We start from the raw sequence: 14,732 nt of genomic DNA, 5'->3' as shown, positions 1-14,732 counted from the left end.
TTCCATGATAGCAGTCAATCTGATACAGGTGATTCCCCACAATCTCAGACTGGTCTCCCACAGCAAACATGGCTGCTTTCCAGTGCATGAAACTAATTTTTTGTGTAAACCAGCCACACTGTATGGTGGATTATGCATTTTAAGAAACTGTTAAAATAGCAGCCACAGCAGTGTATAGAACAAAATTAAAAACAAAACAAAAACAAAAAAAAACACACAACTAAAAACAGTGGAAGTGACAAAAACAGCCACAGCAGTAAAGATCAAGCAGCTGGTTTTTAATCTCAACTATCGGGTCCAAACCTTTGTCGCTTTGAACATGCAGTTTTGGACTAAGGAGTTGTTGGATTTTTTATTAGTGGTAACTCAAAAGAAATCCATAAAAGCATCTGTTTGGCCACCGGGACCTCTGCATAGGCCAATACATAGGATAACGGAGTAGCACTATTTGAGCCCAGAGTAGTTGCTGTCTCCTCTCCTCCACTAAAGATCCCTGGTGATGTGAGGTCACCAGGCTCCCCGGCCAGTGATATTCAGAGAAGCTCTGGTTCCATCCTCCATGTCAGCAGTGGGGCTGTGGATCTAGTGCACTATATAATCCTGGTTTGTCCAGATCAACAAGTTCTTCCATGTCCTTCAACACAGGGTCATGATTTGGTGCCCTTTGCTTCATTTTCAGCTCAAACTGATTTTGCAGGGTACAAATTAGACCCTGTCATTCTCAGCTCTGGCCCAATATGTCCCTGTATAGCTCCGGGACCCTGTCTGGGTCTACTGGCCTCGGAAGGAAGTGAGTGAACCTCTGATGTCGTCTTGACCTTGTTCCATCTCGAGATGTCCCGTCTTTGTTAAGAGCGACAAAGTAAAAGGCACCTTTTTCTCCATGCCGGTAGATATTTGAGGAGTAGGTGTTGTACCAGTTTTCTTCAAATTGCTCCCTGAAAACACACTCCGCAGACAGCTTCTCCTGCAGAAAGACAAACAAGCAGCAAAGGAGGAAAAGTGAGTTTTGTGCTGCAAAATGTGCCACCTGTTGGCAGCAGGTTTCACATTTGATACATCTGTTCTGTTTATAGTGTAGTTTGAAACCTGTGTGAAGACATTTAGAGCATGTTCAACAGAGTGTGTACTCACCGAACCGTACAGTTCTCCTTTGCTGTTCATGGCGAGGTAGAGTCCACTGTCTACTCCTCTGATGCTGACCAGTCCCACAGCTAGACTGATAAATTCCAAAATACCTGTACACACAAACATATATTACATTTATTTGGCTTATATTCAAAGCTACTCACGCATATTCATTCATTCTGTCGCAACAAGAGCATATCCACTTACAACTACACAAAGCTCATTAAAATTAAAATCTAAATAGCATTGTTTATGTTCTGGACACAGTATTCATCCTGTTAAAGTGAGGGGTTAGAATATCCCATATCCCAGCATATGCTATAAATCTGAAGAAGACTAACAACTGGCCAACATTAGCTCACTGGCAGGCAAGCAAAGGTGCCTGGAATATCCATTCAAGTCTGAATAAGTACAACCACAGTCAAAGAAATCTCTGAGCGGTCTACTTTTGATCTCCTACTTAAGTATAGAAAAGCTTCTAATCTAATCTCTAAGAGGAAATGTGATAGAAATGTGCAAACATGAACTGCTCCACCTGGAAGCCTTATTTTGTCTTGAAAACAACATTCTTTCACTTGTAACAGCATCTACTAAAAACTGGTTGAACCATGCAGGCTACAGTTTAGTCCCACATCAACATGCTGAACAGAGTCAGTGCTGCAGGATTTTTATTTTAATGTGATGTGAATATGTTATATGATTACATAAAGTACTCAGTGGGTGGATGTGATGCAGCTATGTCCCTCCAATTTGCTGATTCCTTAAGATATAGCGAATATAGACTCATCACTGGCGTATTACTACTACTCCAACATCCAGTACTTGATAAAAAAAAAAAAGGAAGTGTACCGAATCTGCTGTGATCCTTTCTTGTGCCCTGCACGGTTCCATCGGGATGGATCTCCAGGTGGAAGCCGGTTCTGCAGTACAGTTGCCTCCTCCTCAGAATCCCCTTCAGATGGCTGAGATCCGCCAGGCTCCGGGACAGCCTCTCCGCGGACACCAGGTGCTCCTGCTGCTGCTGCTGCCCCTGTACCCCCATCATCAGTCCGGAAACCGAGTTGAAGTCCACCGCACCGGCTGGGGTAAGAACGAAATGAGAACCAACGGGAGCCGAAGCAGCGCCCGCGGGGCCAAAGCTGTCCAGAAATACGTTGGCGAAGCTCCCAACCTCAGCCGCTGCCCCCATCACAGATCAGACACCCGAACCGGCTCACGGAGATCCGAATGATGAGAAAGGAAGGCGAGGGTCCGAGCATATAAAGCGGAGGGGGAAAGAAAAGTTGGACGTGCGGACGCAGAAAATCCCCCCTCCAATGAGCGCGCGTTTTGGCGCAGTCGGCACCGTTAATTAGACTGTCATCTAATTAAGATGAAGTCCCGCGGTATGGGGAAGTGAGCCGGATCCGCTGTTGCAGCAGTGCGTGTCCGTTCCTCTTCTTGTCTTCTGCTATTTATCCCTCTCTCCTCTGTCCGCTCCCTCTTTCCCCTCTTCTGCTCGGGATACTCCCCTTTGCTCCGGTGCACATCAGGGTTTTCCTCTCTCTCTCTCTCTCTCTCTCTCTCTCTCTCTCTCTCTCTCTCTCTCTCTCTCTCTCTCTCTCTCTCTCTCTCTAATCTATGTCACATCCTTCATTCACTTCTACCCTTTCTGTCTGTAAAACCCTGCTCTCTCACCTCCCTCAGTAGTACAGTGAGGGTAGCCTGCTCGTATACACAACGCAATACAGAAATTCACCCCGACTTGCCTTTTTATGCAAATGAGCCTGGATCTCCTCCCTTTATGGCTCATTTCTGTCCCCGTTTGAAACAGAGCCTCTTCATCCCTCTGCTCTTCCTCTTCTGTCTCACCTTTGATGTTCAGTTTCGCTGGAGAGACAGAAAGAAAGACAGAAAGAGCGCAGGGACTTGGAAAGGAAATTAAAAACTCCTAATAAAAAAAAAATGACCCTGGCTGGATTCATTTCACTGGCTTCCTCTCCTTTTCTGTGAAGCTACACGGAGGCAGTGATTGATTGCTCATGGGCACTTCAACAGCGTGAATGTCCGCCTGTTTAAACTGTGTTTGCGCAGGGAGCCTCCACGCAACTTGTGTGTGTGACATAAAGCGAGAGGCAGTGTGAGTGTATGCAGAATATATGTCAAACAGCATGAAAGTCAGATCGCCATTATCCTAAACGCTTTACAACCCCACGCCCCCATTTCGAAATGACTCAGGTGCGGACTGAGAGGGAAGGAAAGCCCCCATTTGCGTAATTTTCGCACTCGGTTGTTGATTTATTGCCCCTGTTTTATGTAACCCAGCCGCACTTTTACAGCACCCGCATAGACACAAATATAACGCACACACAGAGGCGCGCGCGTACACGCATACACACACACCTGTGCAAACGACATCACTTGACTGTCAATCCCTTCATTGATCTTTTCAACGCGCTTTGAACAGCACAAGAGCCCATATATCCTTAATTGTGGTCTTAAAAGACGAATCAAAGACACAGAGGCTTCAAAGTGGAGGGATCTTGTAAGGGGATCAGGGAATAACAACCTTAAGAAGGGAATATACCTGTTTGAACTGCGGACTCCAAAAATACCCTGACACTCGACACTTCTGGAGAACTTCAGAAAATAAAAGTAGATCATTCTTCAGGTAAACAACAAATCAGCATATTAACACAACTGACCCAAGTAAAGTGATGTATTTGTGTATCCTATAGAAAACCCACTTGGAATAAAGTTTTCCTGTTCACAATGGTTGCAGGCCTTACAGTCATCTCCTTTATTTATTCACACCAAACATGTGAACTGTGAATTTAATGAAATATTGGCTTCTTATAGTGTGACAAAGCTCTGACGCAAAATCAAGGGCTATACAATAAATATTTTTTTTTCCTGTGGTAATGGTGTTAACCTGCAGTTTTAATGTTTAGACCTTTTTTTCCATCCAAATAGGCAGTACAAGGAAGAACCAGTATTATATGGCATTGATTTTGGCCACCACAGACACGCGCTTGCACACACCACGACACGCGCACTCACAGCTGCCCCCTCCCTTGGGAATCGCGTTGATAAATGACTTGAAGGAGCAGAGGTGTGCGTGAGAGCGCATGTGCAGGCGCGCGTGTGTTATGGCTATAAGCAGGTCATTTTGCAGTTATGTCGATTTATACAGGATGACAAAACGCCAGAAGCCTGTTGTTCTGTCTGTAAAGGTGTGTAGCCTGTGTCTTATAGATATATGTGTGTATCATGTGTGTGACTCAGGAGCTTCCCTCGGTTCATTGTTATTTATGGCCAGCAAAAAATAACTTTTATAAAGGAGACAGAATCGATTGGAATCGCCTACAGGCTGATCAGATCTTGAAATATTGGATATTGATCCGGCCACTGTGAAGATGACAGCCACAATGCCACATTTCCACGCACACTTAGACCCACTGCTGCAGGAGTAAACAGTTGGTCACATGGTTTGCAGTGAAATATAATTTCTAGGTTCAGCCTACTTCTGAGTGTGACATGAAATAGAGAGGGAGGTCAACCATGAAGCCACCATATAGTAGTCAAGGAGAAGGAGGAGGAGGAGGCCCCCAGGGTTATACCCCCCACCCCCACCCCTCACCCACACACCCACACACACCACAAAGAAATTACAACCTAATCGAATGCCTGGGTAATGGAATAACTGAATAAGTAGCCTAGAGGTTATTAATGCAAGTGGTTTCCAAACTGGGGCCTGGGGAACTCAAAGGGTCTGCACAACCTGGGTCCAGAGGTTCTATGTTAAAAAGAAGACTTCATGTTTCCTAGGATTTGAAATTTCACTTAGATGTTTATTCTCAAGTAAAGCCTTTTTGCTGTCATTAGGCAAACTGACAATCAATCAAAGTTTATTTATATAGCACTTTACTACAACACAAAGAAGACCAAAGTGCTTTACAGCTAAAAACATGATGAAATTATAAGACAACCGTTTAATTAAATACTATAGAAGTGCATAAAACAATAACACACAACAGAGAGAGATAAAAAAAAACCCCACAGATTTAAAATCTAAGAGTGTCTCAGTGCTAAGGGTTAAAAGCGAGTCTGAACAGGTGTGTCTTGTGACAAGTGAGTGAAAGTATTTCTTTTAGATGGGCTCATTTTGAACAGGGATTTACAGCAATTTTGATCGCTAAGTAGTAAACTAGATGTTATAATTTAGCAAATTCATCAGAAGATCCCATTTTCCCCTTCTTTTTGTTATTTTGAACTGAACATCTCAATCCCCACTCGTCAACTAATTAGTCAGCTATTATTAGGATTAACCCTATCATAGGCTTACACAGAGTCTCTAATGAGCAAAGTAGAAATCAAACATTTTAAACATTTTTAATAGCTGTATTTCAGACTTTCAAAAGTGTTTTCAACCAAGAAGTTTGACAGTCATTGTTTGATGTGTTTTCAAGTGTAAATGGAGCTTACAGGTTAGAGTCATCCACCGTGCTTCATGTGTGAACAGGTGACATCTGTTGAACTATTAGACTTCTCCCCTTTATTCTCTCAGCTTCAAAGTCATCAGAAAAGTCCCATCAGGTTAACATTAGCCTTATGCAAAGACTTAAATAGAGGCTTCATCTTTGATATTTGTTTGATATCTGCTCTCCATTGACTGCTTTGATCTTAAACTTCCCCTGGAAAGTTAATACAACACTGACCTTCAAAATGAGACCGATCACTGAGCGTTGATAGCATTAGCCTCTTATAATTTCCAACATGCTGACTCTAATAATACTTTCAATTGATGGTGAGATAAACTGATTAACATATGAGTGGTTTGCTGACTAGTTTCAAGTGAGAAACTACTGAGCAATAGCTGTAGGCTTTGTAGGATTTTGCTGTGTGTGACTCTATGCAGTTAGTTTCAGAGCCATGTCTCTCTTGTCTTGAGTTGGCAAAATAGATTCTTTATTGTCCACTGTATAATGAAACCTTTTGTAGATTTATAAGATTGTAGCCCAAATAAAAAAATCTGTCGAAAATGCAGCTTGGTACACAATCATATTGTAAATAAATAAACGAATAAATAAAGGGGTTGGCTTAAGAACATAATGGTTCATCCAATGCTGCTCAGTTAGATTAGGAATTAAGCCTTCTTGGAATGGATCAAGCATTTTTTTTCCTGGTCTGGTCTCTATTCTCTCATCAGCTGTGCCCTATGAATAAAGCCAAAAAATTACCCCCAAATCCCCACCCCCACCCCATGATGTTATGTAAATCAGGTGAATTGAATGAGAAGGACTGTCGGTCCTGGTAAGCAGAGGTCTATGTATTTTATTTTATTCTATTTAGTTTGTTTTAGCTTACATTAAAGAGCCAGAGTGTTATACCTTTGCCAATTAAGTTGGAATAATTTTGTTTTCATACACGTTCTTCTTTTTATTCCTATTTATACACATCAGTACAGGGTGGGGAAGCAAAATTTACAATGAACATTTAGTTGTTTTTTCTCAGCAGGCACTACGTCAATTGTTTTGAAACCAAACATATATTGATGTCATAATCATACCTAACACTATTATCCATACCTTTTCAGAAACTTTTGCCCATATGAGTAATCAGGAAAGCAAACATCAAAGAGTGTGTGATTTGCTGAATGCACTCGTCACACCAAAGGAGATTTCAAAAATAGTTGGAGTGTCCATAAAGACTGTTTATAATGTAAAGAAGAGAATGACTATGAGCAAAACTATTACGATAAAGTCTGGAAGATACTATTAAAGAAGAATGGGAGAAGTTGTCACCCAAATATTTGAGGAACACTTGCACAAGTTTCAGGAAGCATGTGAAGGCAGTTATTGAGAAAGAAGGAGGACACATAGAATAAAAACATTTTCTATGATGTAAATTTTCTTGTGGCAAATAAATTCTCATGACTTTCAATAAACTAATTGGTCATACACTGTCTTTCAATCCCTGCCTCAAAATATTGTAAATTTTGCTTCCCCACCCTGTAATTATCTTTGACCAGGTGCAATAGTTACATATAGAGTCTCAGCTACACTTTAACTATCAAGAATAAATCACATTGTTACAATCACTTCAGGAGAAGGGGAAGAAAATACTTTATTCCAACTTTATGGGCCACAGTGTAGTTGACACTCACGCACTATTGTTGCATTATTTGAACTGACTCCTGCGGGTTAAATGTTCAAAACAATAGGTTACATCAGTTCACACTTGTTTATATTCGTCCACGTTTCTGTTTATACAAAACTGCGAATTAATCACTAACTTTCTTCTGAAGCATCAAATCCCACTCATGGGACTTTGCTCCCAGCATCATCATCAGGACGCGTTCACATCTCGCGATAAAACGGACACACGCGATAGTTTTGTGCTGCTTGTAAACTTCTAATCGCAGCAGCAGCAGCAGCAGCAGCAGCAATGGCCGCCTTTCGCAGAGTGGCATCGCTGGCTGGTAAGATAAACCTCTGGTCGGCGGCGAAAATCGAGCTAGTCCGTGGTCAGAGTGTCAGTGGTGGAGGGGCACGGAGGGGTCTAGCTGTAGGAGTGTGTTTGGCGACGGGAGGCGCCGTGGCGGTTTACTTCTACAACGAAATGACGAGCGGCAGAGGCAGGAAGAGGATGGGGAGACACAGCATCAGCGGCCGCGGACTCCTGCCGTCCATCCCAACTGTGGAAGCCAAAGAGAAGGTAGGAGGCAGACTAAGCTGTCCATAAAGCCATAGTAGCACGCAGCTTAGTTGTAGTTTTCCCTAATGTTGACATAAAGGCCTCGCATTTGAGGGGGAAGAAAAAAAAAAAAAAACACAAACGACCACCGGGAAATGAGTATTCCCATCGCGTTTCCTAAAGATAAAACACACACACACACACTCACAGTCAGATAGACGGGCCTGTCTGGAGCGGTCTAGCTGGCAGTTTATGTTTTCCTCCTGGGTGGATAAACTGTGTCATTCATTCCCAGCAGCACGCCCAGTGGAAACAGTTGGATCACTGTTTGGCTGCAAAACGATGTGCGTGCGCAGATGCAATAATGGCGCTCTCCGCTCGAGCTGGTGCTGAAATGACAACACTGAGGATGTTACTGTCACTTATGCTTTCACCTCTTCTCTCACTTTACTCAGAGTTCAGTTGTTGCAAAGTCCAGCTGTTTCTAACTGAGACTGAGAAAGTTTTATTTACAGTGTGTGCATCTGTAACTTGAAACACATTGTACCTAGCCTATAATTTAAACACATCTTTTTTTTTTTTTTTTTTTTTTTTTAATCTTTAGTGCATTTTCCATTTTTAGTTCAAATACATTGCAAGTCTACTCCTACATTCTAATTATACTGCAATTATTATTAAGGTTATGTCATTTTACTGACTTGACAGTTATTTTTATTGAATTATTATCTTTGTTGTATTTTGTTTTGTTTGTTAGGCTGGATTGAAATGAGGCCTTGATGAATGGATGGATGGATGGAAGGGAACATAACTGTTTCTTTGTGATGAATTAATTCTCAGGCAGCTATTAGGAGGAGCTGTTCTGAAAGATTATGCAATTAACAATTACTTGACAAGAAATAAACCAAAAATCAGTCCTTAAAAACCTCATTAGTCACTAAGAAAGCTTCTTAGCCTCACCCCTAGTTCAAGAACATCCTTGGAATAAAGAATTCATGAATAGAAGATAATGGTAATGGCAAAACTTTACAATAAGGCTATAAATCATATATGCCTCTTGCTTAACTAACATCTTGCTAATTATTATTTAAAAGCCTTTACTAATACACAATGCATCATGAGTTCCTGTCCCTCACCATGAACTAAAGATGAACTCACAGTGGTTTTATTTGATTACCGATCAAACACTGTAACATCAGTTAAGGAATGTTACTTCATGGTTTCTTCATACATGAACTGATTTGTACTTGAATTCGCTGAATTCCACAAATGTTCAGCTCTGCTTCATGCATCTGTTCAGTCTCTTCATAAGAGAAATAAGATTTAATTAATGAAAGAAATAAAATTATATCTGAGGCACATATTTATGTGTTGTTGAATGATAAAGAAAAGGCACCAAAATGATCTGAAAACTGTACATAATATTATAATAAAAACAACTTTATTAATTTTTATGTAGCACAGTAACAAAGTGCCTAACAGACAAGAATAAACAATATTTAGGCTAGACCCTCCTCCCTTTACAACATACAAGAAATATTTGTAGAGAGAAATAATTTCCTAAAGCCTTAAAACACACTCCCAGCATTTGGACTCTTGTCAGCTGATCACCAGTTGTTTCAAAACCACTCTTGGTGCATGTGATTTCATTGTCAATGCTGACAAATATTATTAGACTAATAATGAACACTGATCAAATCTGACAGATTTAAGAATTAAAGAATCTTCTGGATTAGCAGGAAATTGCCAATGCTGATTGATATTGTCATGCAACATGTTTTGCATATACTAAGGACCCTACTCCCAGGGACACCCCCCCTTACAATCCTAACACTTAAATTGAGATTAACACTCACACAGACCACTCCCCCTGCAGGTTTATAAATCCAGTTTCCCCCACCAGTTATTAGAAGTGAAGAAGTCTCTTGGATGAGAGACGAAACGTTTTCAAAAGAGCTAAACCAGTCCTGTTGAACCAAGAAGAACTACCAAAAAGAATGATGACCTGGGCAAAGGAGAACCTACACAGACAACATGTGTGCGATTGTTTTTCTGAGTAATAACTGCTTTCATTTCTGATAAAAAAAAGCATCATAATATTAAGCACCAGATGTTCTGTTTGTGAAGAATCCCATTTAACATTCCAGACTCCACTTCCAAATCTTGAACAGAGATGCGGTAAAGAGCTGTCTTGTGTAAAATTTTCATGTTGAAGTATCCTGTAGAGTTATAGACAGACATACATGATTGCTTTACAAGACGGTACATCAAGTACATAATCGTAGTCAGTGACTGAAATTGCAAAATAGATAAAATAATGGATAAAAGAGCAACAAAAGAAGTAACAGATGAAGAGTTTATTAAAATGTACTATAGTCCAAATGGTTAAAGTAAGTCTTGAAAGAGAACTTAAAATGGCGGTTAATTTTCTAGTAAATTTCCTTAAGTAAGCTTTTCCAAAGCATAAAAGCTCTGACTCCAGACACCCTATTAATCTTCACATATCTGCAGTCCTTGTCATTAGTTAATTATTAACTAATTGTAAATCCATGCATTTGATCAATATCTCTGTAAAAAGAACCAGCTGGTTTTAATATTCTAAAACACATAAAGCTTTGTTAAATTCAGGAATATTAGGTGTTTCAGAAATGAAGAGGACTTCATGTGACTGACCTCTATTTTTTCAGTTTTCTTCTGTTCATTGGGTTTGCCTGTGGCACCCCTTGGGATGGTTGAACTCCTCACCCCAAGCTCTAAGAGAGAGCTCAGCCACCCTGTGGAGGAAACACATTTTCACTGCTTTTATCCACAGTCTCATTCTTTTGGTCACTACCCACAGCTCATGACCATATGTAAGGGTAGGAATGTAGATTGACTGGTAACTTGAGAGGTTTGCTTTTTGCCTCAGCTCCCTCTTCACCTCAACAGACTGGTACAGTGTCTGCATCACTGCCAACACTGCAGCAATTTATCTGTGTATCTCCACATCAAGAGGAGCCAGCTGAGGTGGTTTGGGTCAGGATGCCTCCCTAGTGAGGGGTCTTAGGCATGTCCAACTGATAGGAGACCACAGGGCAGACTCAGGACTTGCTGGAGGGATTTTATCATTCGACTGGCCTGGGAACACCTTGGTGTCCTCCCACAGGAGAGAGAAGTCGGGGCTTTGCTGCTATGGCAGCCGCCCATGTGCTGAGACCCAAATATATAGTAGAAGATGGATGGATGGATGGATGGATGGATCTCACATTTCTCTGATACTGGAATAGATATTTCTAGATAATTCATGAGCTGTGAAGTAACATTCCTTGGCCTCGGTAAGTTGATCATCAGTTCAAGATGAATAACAGGAATCTATGACGCATCATTAATGCATTTGTTTATGGATTAAATCATCTTAACTCTAAGTACATGATTTGTACCCTTATTTTTAAGCCATACAGTATTTTAAAAATTGATAACAGAATGCTAAATAGTGTTTTAATTTAGAATATCAACAAGTACTATCTATGACAATACATAGAGTGTTTTTAAGTGTAGGTTCTATGTAGGCCTGTTAGGGCTCAATACATTAGTCAGTTATACAACACACAGTCATCATCAATCAGTAAGTTATTTTATAAACTTAAGGCATGCTTTAAAATATTCATTGATATTGCCAAATATTGAAATGTGAACTAAGTGAATTAAAACATCCAAAACTGCAGGCATAATCCATCAGAGCAAGGTGATGTCCTCTTGATCAAATAACCTAATGGGAGATGTGACGCTGATAGACAGTTGAGGAGTTAAAGGTCACCCACAAGCAGACATAAAGGTTAGCTAATAAATAACAAGATGTTTAGCCAATGTGATTGGAGAGTTAACCAAAGCTCCCACTCCAATAGCTCAACATTTATTCTAATATACTGTATATGACCTAATATATATGCTAGACCTTTGGAAAAAGAAAAAAAATGGTTATCTGTGATTCTGTAGAGGTACATGGTTGAATCAGGCTTAAGAATGAAGAGAACAATGCAATGTTAAATAAATCAGCTATTTTACTAAAGTTGGCAAAAGGTTCAGAGATCTGTACTTGCTTGAGTTGCTTGTGTATCTTCTGAAAAATAGGCCAAAAGTGGTTCATAACAATGTAATAAATAGCACGTGGCTGTTGCAGATAAACTGGTTACTCAAGAAGCGTATGCCATTTGTTTTTTCGGGTGTGTTTGGTCACAGCTACTTGAATGTGGTGGTGTCTTTAGTAATAGCATCAGATTTGTATCACAGCAGGAAATCTGTAACTGTATGAAGCCCAGTGCTTGACCTGGACCTGGTGAACAATATTATCAGACAGCAGATATCTACAGGGATCATGACTAAATTGTAGTCAAGCCAATTTTATTTGTATACCCAATATCACAAGCCGTAATTTGCCTCACGGGGCTTCACAATCTGTTCGGTATATGACACCGTCTGTCCTTTGACCGTCAGCTTGAGTAAGGAAAAACTGCACTTCATTTACAATTCCAGAACTGGGATAACTCAAACTAATGTCCCAATTGAGCACAATAGGAATGCATAGCACAGTTTGAGAAAACTGAGGTGGACTGAAGAACTGCAGGTGTCAAGGGAAAACTCTGGGATGCCTAAAGGGAAAAAATCTGGGGCATGTTGCTGTGCAGTCAGGAGAACACAACACAAGGCAATGGGAACAGGTTTAGTTTTGGCTACATGATGACACTAATGAAAAACTTTATGTGCTCTTCTGAATCAGACTATTAATAAGTGGCTTTAACTTATTTTTTCTAGGAGTTTACAGTTCTTTTACAACATTTTGTGGAGTATGGCATGTGAACCTAGCTGCCTTTGCAGAACTTTGCGAACTTCATTCATTAGTGAGTGTCAAAGCCAGGGGCGCCTCCACTCTTACAGCTGATTACAGTGCATTCCTATAAAGCCAAGTACTCATCTCCTATTCACGCCCTCAAAAGCTCCCTTGGTGAAAGCAGCATCAAAGCTTTATGAATGAATCTGTATGCTCATTAGCATGTTAGCTGAGCTGAGCAGGAACCTCAGTGCACTGGGCCCTGCAGCCAAAAAGGTTTGGATTTAAAAAGCCTCTCTGCTAATTACACAGCTTCATGCACCACAATCTGTTCTCCTCTACTGCAGCTAATCAAGTTGAAGTCATGGCTCCTCACAGAGAAAGAGGGATGCTAATCAAGTACAAAGTAGTGACAAAGTATTTGTGTATGTGTGTGCACGTCCTCTTCCCCTGTTTTTGTACTGCGCCAGTGGTGCAGACTCTATTTATAATCTCTGAGCTAAATGGAGAGAGTCGATGCCAAGAATAGATGGATTTCCTCATTATGAAGGTTCAAAAGGAGTGAAGCGCTGCATATAGCTACTGCTGTCTGTATAAGGGGATGCAGAGTCTTCCCTCGCTGTCACATACAAACTTTAACCACTGTAGAAAATTAACTGACTGTGTTTGTGTAGGTTGTGTTTTATTCTGAAAGTTAGATCCTCTGGTTAAACGGTAAAGCCATGTTTTACACCAATCCTTGTTCTAATGCTTTTTTTATTACGTTTTTTATTGCCTGTGCTATATAATTGTATAGCATACTACATACAGAGTTGTCCATAAAGTTGAATTAGAATATTTCTACCTTCTCATGAAATGATTGTGACAATGTGATTTTTTCATGATAGATAAAGTGTAATTAGGACTCAGCTTGTAATTTGTTACACCTGTTCAAAGGTTTTTACTGGTGTGTATAAATAGAAATAAAAAGAGGAATATGTCAGAAAACAGAATTATTCCAACTTTATGTGCAACAGTGTAGTATGTTGCATTATGCTCAATATATATTCTCTTTGTCTTCTGCTCAAGAAATACTCTAAATACAATAAAAGCAGTAAAAGTGGTGTAGATAATATAGTATGGTACATGATTAAGTTCCCTTTAATGCATCATACAGAGTAAGCTACTATTTGTTTCGTATTTTATTGTTATATTTTCAGGCACGTTCATTTGACTTTGAGGATGGAGATGTGCACATGTCATCTCATGAGCATCGTTTCCGCATGTTCAGTTCCGTAGAGTATGAAGGACAACTGTACATGACTCCACAGAACTTCATCGAGTCAGTCACCATGAGTGAACCAAGAAGTACGTATCCACACTCACAAAGCAGCTTTTACACCATGGGACACACACTATCATGTCTAAGGAAAGGAAAGAATAATAATCGGTTTGAATGAGTTTGATTAGTTATAATTTTAGGGCGTGGGTCAAGGATAAACTCACTAAATTTTGGAGTAGATCCATACAAAGGAAAAAAAAGAGGCTGGAACTTTTTTCTACCATTGCAAGATAAGGCTCTGTGCCCATGCCTTTCATCAAAACTGGTGCACTTGTATTTGTGTAATTTGGCAACCATTCAAACAAACATCCCTAAAACATTAGTTGATTCTATCTCTTAGTCTAATCTAAGATGTGTACCACATGTAAATGTGGGCATTTTTTTTTTAGAAACTTGCATCGTGCTATAATCACTATAAATGTGGGTCAGGACACATCTTTGCTTTTCCCTGCCTGCCAGTTGTAAAATATTAGTCCTGGCCAGCCAGCCAGCCAGCTATTGTTTAGTCTGAGGTTAATGTTAGTCAGACAGACACACACACTTGCACTTATCCCCTTGTGCAAATTCTATGGGCTTATGTTTACCCCTTCTCTTAACCAGTAAATATCTAAATTGGAAAATCAATCTAATTTTCTTCTATATGACAAGTACTTTAAGAAAATCTTTGCTGCACAGTCTTGCCTTGTTGAATGGGCATGTAATTGTATTGCGTGCAAACTGTGCACCTGTATGTGTGTGTTTACATCTACCCTGGCTCACTGACATACGATACAGCCTCACATACCCTCTCAGCAGCCGACATCC

At 40.3% G+C, this 14,732-nt stretch overlaps 2 protein-coding genes across 10 annotated transcripts in view; one reads left to right on the top strand and one right to left on the bottom strand.

Annotated features, from left to right (window-relative positions):
- Positions 1 to 262: 262 nt before the first annotated feature.
- On the bottom strand, positions 263 to 2,466 carry LOC115426585 (fibroblast growth factor 9-like). Its single transcript, XM_030144687.1, has 3 exons — positions 1,978 to 2,466; positions 1,135 to 1,238; positions 263 to 967 (listed from the first exon to the last, which is right to left on the bottom strand). Exons 1-3 carry the CDS (start codon positions 2,315 to 2,317, stop codon positions 722 to 724), a joined length of 690 nt encoding a protein of 229 aa, XP_030000547.1. The 5' UTR covers positions 2,318 to 2,466; the 3' UTR covers positions 263 to 721.
- A 5,056-nt stretch (positions 2,467 to 7,522) lies between these two features.
- The window catches only part of micu3a (mitochondrial calcium uptake family, member 3a), a 33,627-nt gene continuing 26,417 nt past the window's right edge, over positions 7,523 to 14,732 (top strand). For 8 of the 9 annotated variants that reach the window (XR_003935591.1, XR_003935594.1, XR_003935590.1 and 5 more), the window contains exons 1-2: positions 7,524 to 7,824; positions 13,807 to 13,954. Coding sequence is in view for 5 of the 9 variants with exons in the window: in XM_030136277.1 (XP_029992137.1) it covers positions 7,555 to 7,824; positions 13,807 to 13,954 (418 nt within the window). In the remaining 4 variants the exon portion in view is untranslated. Of the gene's footprint in view, positions 7,825 to 13,806; positions 13,955 to 14,732 lie in introns of all 9 variants that reach the window. The other variant, XR_003935589.1, reaches the window with a different exon arrangement.

Source organism: Sphaeramia orbicularis, chromosome 1 (genome assembly GCF_902148855.1).
Source record: "Sphaeramia orbicularis chromosome 1, fSphaOr1.1, whole genome shotgun sequence".
In the NCBI taxonomy this organism is placed as follows: Eukaryota; Metazoa; Chordata; class Actinopteri; order Kurtiformes; family Apogonidae; genus Sphaeramia; species Sphaeramia orbicularis.
The sequence above is the reverse complement of the archived record's forward strand: the minus strand, read 5'-3'. Positions and strand labels throughout refer to the sequence as shown.

Bases quoted from the DNA above. Each gene is read 5' to 3' on its own strand.
- LOC115426585 (XM_030144687.1), bottom strand. From the start codon at position 2,317: ATGGGGGCAGCGGCTGAGGTTGGGAGCTTCGCCAACGTATTTCTGGAC. The intron at 1,239-1,977 runs GTACACTTCCTT...TTGTGTGTACAG, and splicing joins AAAGGATCACAGCAGATTCG to GTATTTTGGAATTTATCAGT. The intron at 968-1,134 runs GTGAGTACACAC...GTCTTTCTGCAG, and splicing joins AAGGAGAACTGTACGGTTCG to GAGAAGCTGTCTGCGGAGTG.